Source organism: Belonocnema kinseyi, chromosome 1, assembly GCF_010883055.1.
Source record: "Belonocnema kinseyi isolate 2016_QV_RU_SX_M_011 chromosome 1, B_treatae_v1, whole genome shotgun sequence".
Classification (NCBI taxonomy): domain Eukaryota; kingdom Metazoa; phylum Arthropoda; class Insecta; order Hymenoptera; family Cynipidae; genus Belonocnema; species Belonocnema kinseyi.
This window is the reverse complement of record NC_046657.1, coordinates 134,472,916-134,484,173: the sequence shown is the minus strand read 5'-3', so window position 1 is coordinate 134,484,173 and position 11,258 is coordinate 134,472,916. Positions and strand designations below refer to the sequence as shown.

General features: G+C 33.3%; 1 protein-coding gene across 1 annotated transcript in view; it reads right to left on the bottom strand.

Moving 5' to 3' along the window:
• Window positions 1-11,258, bottom strand: part of LOC117174488 (protein FRG1 homolog) — a 57,401-nt gene that overhangs the window by 40,081 nt on the left and 6,062 nt on the right. The window contains exon 2 of the mRNA XM_033363650.1: window positions 22-101. Within this exon, the coding sequence (XP_033219541.1) occupies window positions 22-101 (80 nt within the window). The remainder of the gene's footprint in view (window positions 1-21; window positions 102-11,258) is intronic.

Here is an 11,258-nt window from a genome sequence, read left to right as displayed (position 1 = left end):
ATATAATATTAGATATGTTACCATGTGATACTGCATCTGCGTCCTGCAAATTAGAGTTTCCTTCATTCTTCTCTTGTTTCTTGTGCTTTCTTTTTTTTGATCTGTAATCCAAAAGTTTAAAATATGTTATACATATATACATTTCTAGCCTGCGAAGAGCAAAAAAATGTTCTCGTATTATTATTCCCCAAATACCTTCATCGTTGCTGGCTCATACAACCGGAATTCCCAATAATATACACGCGACTGTATGCAATTATCACCCCGTCGCCGTAGAATTATACTATGCCAAGTCCACTTTTTGAACTATTATTATTTTTAGGCTAGACAAGGAACTAATTTCTTCAGCTGCTACAATTATTAACTGAAATAGTGACTTTAATTAAGGCTGTTGGAACGGGGTGCACAAAAATGGCGAAATACATGAAACACTCAAAACTGACAAGCAGTCGATGATAATTCGGTTTTGAGGTTTTAAAAATGCACTTTGAACAATTTTCCAGCCCCGCAAAGGATTTCCCGGTTGGGGTATGTGCGCTTACTATCTATTTTAAAAAAAAAATCGGGTAACTGATAAGAAATTAGAGTAAAGTGGTTCAGCAAACAATATAAATTGATCAACAAGGCGACATACAGCTGTTTGGCGCTAACCATCGTCCTTTAGGTATCGATATATATAATACCAGCAACAGTTTAGCAATGAAGACTTATCAAAGAACCTAGATTTTTTTTCAATTTTTTTTCAATTTTTTTCCAAAAACCACATGTTATTTTCGATTTCTCTGAAACTCGGATTCCGAGGGCTAGATCTAAAAATGGTCATCAAATAAATTAAAGTTGACGTAAATACCTGTAATTTCAAAAAAGAACAATATTTTAAATACAATAAATCAAGAGATAGCACAGGCCGAAGGTGACTTATTTTAACTTACATTTACAGGTTAAAATTTACACCCCCAATCGATCACGAGTGACGACCTTCCAAAGTGTACCCTTAATCAATTCGGTGACTAAAACACACCGCAGAAAAAAAATACGACCATTTTCTTAACATATACGTTTTAAGTCAAATAATATTGACTATATAATTAATAAAATATTATTTAATTAACTAAATAAATAGACTTCCATCACCTATCAAGTTTGCATTGTTTGCATTTTTACTGTAGAAATTTCAATGAGATAAAATTACGTAGTCAGATTTTAAACAGCATTAAGAATATTATATTATATTTGTTATAAATAAATAAATATATATATATATATAACGCGTCCTCGGGTTGCAGATAGAGGGTCCCTGTCCAGGGGTGATCCCGAAGGAATTAACCCCCAAGCGGAGGTGTGAAAACCCTGCCGAAAGCTGAATGGCACCTGGGTGAGGTCTAGAACGGTGACTCTGGGATACCGGGCGACCTCTCAGAGTACGCAGCCTTATCCTTGCATGCGGGGCTCTACAAGGATGGATGAACCCCTTTCCCTATCTTCTCGTGCGAACGACAATGACAAAACCAAACATAGTTGTAGTAAGTGCGGTTCAAAACAACAGAACGCGCAGGGCTCACGACAATGGGTCGGCCAACAGTGCCGACCAATCTAGAGCTGTGGGAGCCAATGAAAATGGATTCAATGCGATGGATCGGCGGGATCTCCTGACCTTTGGGTGGACGGAGCAACAGAATCACGACTTGCTAGACTGCTACGATGCGAGTGTGGCCCGTGAACGGGGTTACATGGCACGACTGCATGCTCTGTGGTGCGAGAAACACCCTGAACTATCGAACTTTTCGCAGCAACGTCTGCGAAACCATGCTGAACTACTCCGTAAAAGGGGCTATGTAAGCGGAACACCTACTCTACCACAGCTAGAAATGGCCGGCAACAAAGAAAGAGAGGCGACACTAAGACTAACCGCGGGCAGGCATCCAATAGATGAAGAACGATGCTTTACGACCCGGAGAAACATCAACACCAAGGTTTCTCTCAAGCCTAAGGATCTGGCTGAAATGGATGACGAGCTTCGTGGACATTTTTCCGGTGAATCCGATCTCTGGGCTATCAATTATTGTGTGTATAATGCAGCGAGAGCTTTGGCCGATGCGAACCGCAAAACAAAATCAACGGCTGATCATAAGACCAAAAGACGAATGCATCAACTTGCCATTAAGATAGACTGGGCAAGACTGTACGCGTCCCGCATTCAATCTGTGATTGACTACATCACATCTGGCAGGAATTTTACCGCCAAGGTTCGAAAGTTCGTACGCGAACTCCGGACCCGTTATCACACACTTAACAAGTCAAAGCTGCTGAACATCAGGCAGCATATTGTTGAGAGAATACGGATACTATCTGACGCTAAGAGAAGTCTAGAGCGGAGGGAGAAGTGGGTCAGAGAAAAACAACAGTTTCTCTCTCACCCATCTCGACTCTTCCAAGACCCTCCAGTTACTGTCGAACACCCACCCAAACCAGAGGAGGTCGAAGTATTTTGGAGAGAAGTCTACGAAGTTCAGCATAGACTGGACGAAGACTCAGAAAATATAAATAGCTTCAAGGAGTTATGTGTTGCCCTCACAACACATGATAAAGAATGCCCACCCATCACTACCGAGGAGGTGGAGGGATGAAGAACTATTCCGCACCGGGACCAGATTGTATCAAAACCTTCTGGTGGAAGAAGTTTTCTTCAACCCATCAGCATTTGGCCCGTATTTTCACCACATATTTGAAGTCAGAAGAGCCGATTCCAGAGTGGTTGGTGGAAGGGCACACAATACTCCTGCCAAAAATAGGCAACTTAGCTGACCCAAAGAACTTGTCTGAACACGCTTTATAAGATATTCACAGCTATCCTAAATGAAAGGATTGTTCAGGCAACTGAACCTGTGTGGAAAGAAATGTATGAACAACGAGGCTCAAAGAAAGGCGTAGCCGGATGTCGGGAGAACCTGCTCATCGATAGATGGATCTGCAAAGATGCAGCATTCTACCAGCGTGACCTATCGATGGCCTGGATTGATTATCGGAAAGCTTTCGATTCTACATCCCATAGACTTATCATCTGTCTTTTGGAAATCTTAAAGATTCATCCGCAAATAGTTGGGTGCATAGAGAGATTGATGCCGCTTTGAAAACCCAGATTTACTATCTCATCTGAAAAAAATGGTGTGACAACTAACAAGGTCACCTTCCAGAGAGGTGTCTTACAGGGCGACACCATGAATTCACTCCTCTTTTGCCTTACATTATTGCCACTATCTCTAGTACTTCGCCATTCCGACGGGTACTTGTGCGGCCAACCTGCAGATCGAAAGTACAAGGTCACTCATGTATATTATATGGACGATCTTAAGATCTATGCTAAAAACCAAGATCAACTACATCTAGCTCTAGGGATTGTCGACCGGTATACTAAGGAAATTGGAATGGAATTTGGATTAGACAAATGCGTTAAGGTTTATTTGAAGCGAGGAAAACTTGATGGCATCCCTGAAGATCCTGAGCTCTTTGATAGAAGCACTATACGACACCTTTGCGCTGGAGAGACTTATACATACCTGGGCTTGCCACAGAGCCGCATTCAGGATGTGACATCTATAAAGGATACTCTCGGAAGCAGATACAAACGTCTCATTCGGCAGATTTGGTCTTCCGAACTGTCAGCGAGGAAGAAAGTATCTGCAACAAACATGCTTGCCGTCCCTGTAGTATTCTATTTATTTGGAGTAGTTCCATGGACGAAGAACTAGCTCAGATCCCTTGATATCGGGATAAGAAAGGTTATGCACATGAACAAAAGCATGCATCTTAAGTCTTCCGTTCCGCGACTATACATCTCACGCCGTCAAGGTGGTCGCGGAATATTCTGTCTTGGAGGTCTTCACAAAAGGATTACTCTAGGTACAGCATATAGAGTGGAAAATAAAAGAGACCTCGATGATAGCTAGCCCGGATGATAGCTACAGGACGTGCCATGCACACCCCGAGCATTTAGCTCACATACTATCTAGTTGCCCAACTCACGCGGGAACGACCTACATTCAAAGGCACTTACGGCATTAACCTTAATATCGCTCCTCTAAATGTTCGTAGGGAAATCGAGTCAATTGTTGAGAACGGGAAGTGCCGCATATACTGGAACTTTATATTCACGACAATTGTTTCTGTTGCTCACTCGAGAGAGTGGGGGGTGGAGAGAGTTTCCTAGGAATAATAGATGTTTGAAATTTATCATACACCAAAATTTAGGAATTTTACTTCTAAATTACTTTTTTTGTAATAGAAAAATGAAAATTATAACGTTAACAGTTTAGCTTTTTGTTTAGTTTTGAATATTTGATTTCTAGTTAGGAATCTTAATTGAACAGTGAAATATTTCTAAATATTAAGCAACTGTTCTTTTTCTTTAGGCTTTTTCAAATTTGAAACTAAAACAATATTTTAAATTCTAATAAAAGCCTTTCATTATGTATATATATTTATTTTGAAGTTATTTGAAATTGAAAATGGGTTATAAAGTTTTAATTGTGCGTTTCCATTTGTTTAATTGCTAAGACTTTCCAATTTGAACATTTTAATTTTTAACATGAAAATTGGAAAATTCTTCAATTTTAAACAAATTCCGAATCGTGTTGTGAAATCAATTATGATTCTGTCGGGAATCCTTGGTGTCCACTTCAATTAAAAAAAGAATCATAATCTATATTCGCAGTTGATAAACTAAAAAATATTTCTATTTAAAATTATAAATTAAAATGCTTCTAATTTTTAAATTTTTAAGTCTTAAAAACTGCATTCTAAAATTCGAAATGAAAAATGTACGCTTAAATATTAAAACTTGAACGGAAAATTCTGAAGTGAAAGATTTTCGAATTGCGTACTGTAAACTGAATGATATAATAGGGAAAAAAGCAATTTGAGCAATTGTTTGAAAAACTAATTTTAACTAAAAAATAATTTCCAAATAGTTAAAGCTATACTACTGGACCTTGCTTTCAACCGGAAATGTATTTAATTTTTTGTATTTACCTTCGCAAGGCTAAAAGTTGCGAAAATTGAAAAGCTCAAATTTATCAGAAAATGCGGTTGCGTTTGAAATTTAGCTTTGAAACTTAAAGAGAAATTGTAATTTCATGCTTATCCAATTTGAAATAAAAAATTTTTTCAATTTATAATAATTTTGTTATTGCATTTATATTTTGACACTATCTAAATTAAATTTTGTCATGTGGACAATCTTTGTTGAATTAATACCGAAATATTGACAAATATATTTTTTATGGATTAAAAAAAGAAGAAATAACCAAGGGAAAAATGAAGAAAACAAGCATGCATTAAAGGGATTGAGGGGTTGCCTTGTTTATCTTCTTTCCTTATTTTTTTTTTTTTGTACGTGAACTTTAACTTTTTATGTATATAAAATTTTATAATTGTATAATTGCGATTGTCAAAAAATGACATTTTGAACCTCCGTGATTCACAGGTGAATTTTAATTCATGATTTCTGAAGATCCTTGACTATGTCTGGTTTCATCGAAACTTTTTCAAATTCGTGAATTTGTTTTCATTTACTCCTTATTATGTATTCTTTATGCATGCTTTCTCCTTTATTAGCTCTTTTTTCAGTAAACAACTTTTATCTATTTATTTTTTTCGTTGCTTATGTCGTTTGTCTAAACACTTATTTCTTATATTTTTAATGTTGTCTTTTTACGAATAAAACAAAAACTAACCTTCGTATCAAAAAGTAATTGGTAAAAACTTTTGGACCTTTTTAAGGTGCACAATTTTTTAATTCTCTTCTTTTGTCGCATCTTGTACAGTTTGATTACTAAATTAAATTTTGAATTTTTCATTATTTTTGGTGCTTTCAAAATTTGAATTTTCGATTATACAAAACAATTTGAAAAGTTATGATAATCTTGTAAGGCTTTCAGAAAGCAACGCTTATCTTCTCTCTAGTTTTTTTCAAGTCTCGCGTTGGAGATTACAATTTTCATTTTGGATTTTTTTTTTAATTTGTTGAAAATGCTAAAATTCTGGGAATATTCTTTTTAGAAAAAGAAGTTGATACGATAAATTGTTAGAATTTCCAATTATTACGATAAGCCGTACATGGAATTTTTATATCTTAAAAAAAATTGTCGCAGAAATTTTGAAAATTCTGTAACTTTTTGAATTTTCACCAAAAATAGCCAATGAATTTGATCTTTAATTTCTGAGATTTAAAGAGTATACCAAACGCCAATATAATAGATTATTTTTTCAAAAGTTACCATACTCGCAAACAAATATTCATACAAACAGGCAGAAACACTCGTAAAAACCTGTTTTTCGTGTCAAGACGTTAAATTTTACACAAATGCAATACCTTTTCTACTGAAAATGTAAAAAATATCTGTACTCTGAGTACTGTATAATATAAATTATACATTTAATTTTCTCTCTGATATCTATTAAAATAACCATGTTTTACAAAGCGTGGATATTTAGCGTTTGTTATAAAATGCAAAAACGCTTTAATTGGCAAATTTACTTTTAATTTAAATGGTTCTTGTCCAAACTAAGTTACCATCAGTGCGCCTCGAAGGTATGCCGAGAGTTGCTTTCAGCGCTCCAAGTGACTTTTGGCAAACTATATCGATGGTTGCAATCTACGGGGAGCGGTGGGTAGAGGGGAAGTGACTTTTTTCGCCGGACGCGCCGTCTATATTTATGGCGGGTAACTAAGCTCGCGCCGCATCTACTGATTATGGGCATTGAGCCTACATTTAACTAAAATCTATATCTCTAAGGGTACCTATTCACGGTGTTCGAATTTCAATAAACTGATTAATTAATTTTACACATCGAGTTCGTATCTCGGTTCTCGAACAATAAAATTTGCCATAAACCAACAAAGCAGCTAGAAATGACTCATATGCAAAATATTAATTCCACGATTAATTCAAAACAGGACTCCGTGAAAAGCAGCTCCATGCATCGCCTCCACTTTCCTGTTTTCTTACGATCCGGAAGAGAATTGTCGGTTAAACTAATCCAACAAATGACGCCACAAAAAGTAGGTCTGTCTTTTTCATTGAATTGCATTAAGAAAAAGAAAAAATAATTAAAAACTTGATGCTGTTTGCAAATAAACAAAAAAAAATAGATGAAAAAATAAGTATAACTATTACTAATTATTTAAAAAAAGAAAAAGTCATGAAAATATTTCGTTTAATATGAATAAAATTTAATTTTGAGATACATTTTGAAAGTAGTTAGAACTTTATATTTTTGTGATGGATTTTGCTCTTATTATTGAATGAAAAAATGAAAAAATTTAAAATAATAAAAACTTCAATGACAAAAACATTAAAAACATATACATGATCAGAAGAATTAATAAAAAATATATAACGTATATTGTATATTGAGGGAATAATTTGGTGAAAAGTTAATGAAAAGGCTAATAAATGAGAAAATGGATTTCATTTTATTTAATATAATGTATATATTTATTTAAATTGAACCGAATATCGTAAATACATTTATACAGTGCAATCATTTATTTGTTGTTTAATCTTGAAAGCTTCTTTCTCGCTGAATTCAACCCCTAATAATTTTATTAAAAAATTTGCATTTAAAGGAGATTTTGAAATAAATAGTTAATTATATTATTGCACACCTCACTTCTAAAATGAACAGACTATACACTATTAAACTCTATAAAAAAACGTACCGTACTCATGACGGAGTGTAGGAGGAAATTCACTTTTTTCGTTCGCTTGACGCTCCGAACTTTTGTCTTCTCTATTTGTTTATTAATAATTTTTCTACTCAAAGCATGGAAAAACTGAAATTTTGTAAATAACAATTTGTTATGCTATGATAACTGATCAGGAAAACTTTATATTGTCTAAAATTAATGTTCAGGGACTCATAAAATACAAATAATTTGTTTATCATTCCATTTATTTGTTGGAAACAAATTGATAAATAGTCTTATTATCGGTAAAAGTTTTTGGTACTAAAAGTGCTTCACATTAATGTAGGAATTACATTTAATAACAAAAATAATTAAACAGTTTATAATAAATATTGTTATAAACAATTCTTGTGGCAAAATATTATAATTTGAGATTTTTCAAATTATTATTTCCTTGAAGCGCCAGGAAGACTTTAGGTATTCCCTGAAACAATAAATATTTAATGATATTTGATAAAATATAACAATTTAAATATATGTAAATACATTAGATAAAAAAAATCAACATTTTGGCCCTTTCGCATAGAAGTTTTTTTTTTACACTGGAAACATTTTATGCTGTTGGACGAATAACTGCTAATTACAAAAATATTTAAGGAGTTAACAATAACCATTGTTATGAATAATTCTCGTGACAAAATATTCAAATGTAAGGTTTTATCCAAATTTTTATTTTCTTTAATCGCTACAATGGCTACGGATTCACTCAATACAAAATCTTTAGACAATAACCCACCGACTTGGCCAGCAAAGAAAATTTAAATTTGATAAAACCTTAAGGGCATGCTCTTCGTGACCACGTGACCAAACTAGTCCCCGGATTTGCACATTCGTTGCAAATCAACAAATAAATATCTGCATACACGTAACCTATAATTATTTTTGGAGCATTTTTAGCGATTTCTGACGGAGAGAAAAAGAAACTTTGACCGTCGATAAAGTCGAGATCACGTGAATAAGTTCGTTCATAAAATTTTTGTAGAGAATATTTTGATTTTCATTATTTTCGGTCCTCATTACGTCCAAACGGATTGAGATATCGTGTTCAGGATTTAGGAAGTTATACCGAAAGCACTAAGGAACGATTGTATATATCAAAATGTTCATAATAACGAAGAAAGTTTTCGAGTAAAATACTGAAGGAATTAAGAAATAAACTTTTAACGTCGATAAAGTAGATGCCTCGATTTAAAAAAATCGAGGAACATCTTAGAATGTCATACTCGAAAATTCGTCCAAGTCCTATCTTGAGAAATATGCATCTTCAGAAAATAATTAAAATTTTCTAATGGTTATATATTCTTGTAGATTTTTTGTGCTGGTATGAAACAATTCCAAGAATAAAAATAAAATTTCGCCACGGGAGCGAAAGACAAGGCGAGTCCGACGCTGAGTCCCGCTGGTTGGTTCACTGTCAACAATAGTTGTCAGCTGATCGATTCAACGTCAAGAATTATGGAAGTTGGTTGGAGAACTCCGACGAGTAAATTTGAGCACATTGCTGGTGTTTATATTGCAAGATCATTTAATTAATTACAATATAAATTATTAATTATAATTTAATTAATTTAATTTTTAATTAATTTATTATTTATTAATTAATTTTAATTTAATTAATTTAATTATAATTATATTATAAATTATAATTATTTGCAAGTGAATGGATTTTTGTTTCCTGGGTATGTACGCGTAAACAAATTCGCTCCGTATGGAAATAAGCAAATTAAATTATATCTTGAGAATTATTCATAACAATTTGAAATTTCTCTTTTATTTTTAGGACCAAACAAATGAAAATCATTTTACACCGAAATTTCATGAACGAACTTAGTCACTTGATCTCGACTTTATCGACGTTCAAAGTTTCTTTTTTTCTCCGCTACAAATCCCTAAAAATGCCCAAAAAATAATGATAGGTTACGTGTGTGCAGATACTTATTTGCTGATTTGCAACGACGGTGCAAATTTTATTGCTTATATTAATTTTTTTCAAGGTTTAGACGATTTAGTATAAAATTGGTATCAGTGCTCAATATGAGCGTATAAAAAAATCTAAAATGGATCAAACCAAAAATGATCTTCAAAGTGCTATAACTCGAATGGTAATATCCTATTCCATCAATTTATAAATAAACTTTCTTTAAAATTACCAATATATTGATGTATACAAACGTTCTTTACTGCTTTTTATATTATGTGTCAAAGTTTAAACATGATATCTCAATTCGTGTGGACGCAGTGAAAACCAAAAAAAATGTTCATAACCAGAGACTAGTTTGGTCACGTGGTCACCGAAAAGCATGCCCTTTAGTTTAAATATTTTGTCAGAAGAATTGTTAATAACAGTGTTTATTGTTAACTCTTCTAATAGTTTTGTAATATTTTTGTAATATTCTAGTGCAAAAAAATTTCTATACGAAAGGGCAAACATTTTAAATTTGTTATCTAATTTGTTTACAAAAATCTAAATTATTATATTATATCAAATATTATTAAATATTTATTATTTAAGGAATACCTGAAGTCATTCTGGCCATTGAAGGAAATTATCATTTGAAAAATCTCAAATTCTAATATTTTGACACAAAAATTGTTTATCACAGTGGTTATTATAAACTTTTAAATTATTTTTGTTATTAAATGTCATTCCTACATTAATGGGAAGCACTTTTAGCACAAAAAAAATTTTTCACCGATAATAAGACTTTGTTCATACTTTGACTGGAAAAATTATTAATAAGAAAATAGACGAGACAACATTTCGGAGAGTCAAGATCTAGAATTTAATGATCTTTAATTTAAAACAGAACGATTGAAAATCGCAAGAAAATTGAAGGCTCTGGACATTTTTGAATGAAAAAAGTGCATTTCCTCCAACTGTGCGTCATGAGTACAATACGTTTGTTTATAGATTTTAATAGCTTATAGTCTGTTTATTTTAGAAATGAGTTTTGCAATAATATAATTAACTATTTAATTCGAAAGCTCCTTTCAATTAAAATTTTTAAATAAAATTATTAAGCGCTGAATGCAGCGAGAAAAAAGGTTTCAAGATTAAGAAACAAATTATTGAACTATATAAATGCATATATGATGTTGGGTTCAATTTAAATAAATATTTACATTATATTAAATCCATTTTCCCAATTCTTTGACTTTTTTAAAAATGACTCCTTCAAACATTTTAATTACAATTACCTATCGCACTTTTCGCAGCAACGTCTGCGAAACCATGCTGAATTACTCCGTAAAAGGGGCTATGTAAGCGGAACGCCTACTCTACCACAGCTAGAACAAGCCGGCGACAAAGAAAGAGAGGCGACACTAAGACCAACCGCGGGCAGGCATCCAATATATGAAGAGCGATGCTTTACGACCCGGAGAAACATCAACACAAAGGTTTCTCTCAAGTATAATGCAGCGAGAGCTTTGGCCGATGCGAACCGTAAAACAAAACCAACGGCTGATCATAAGACCAAAAGACGAATGCATCAACTTGCCATAAAGATAG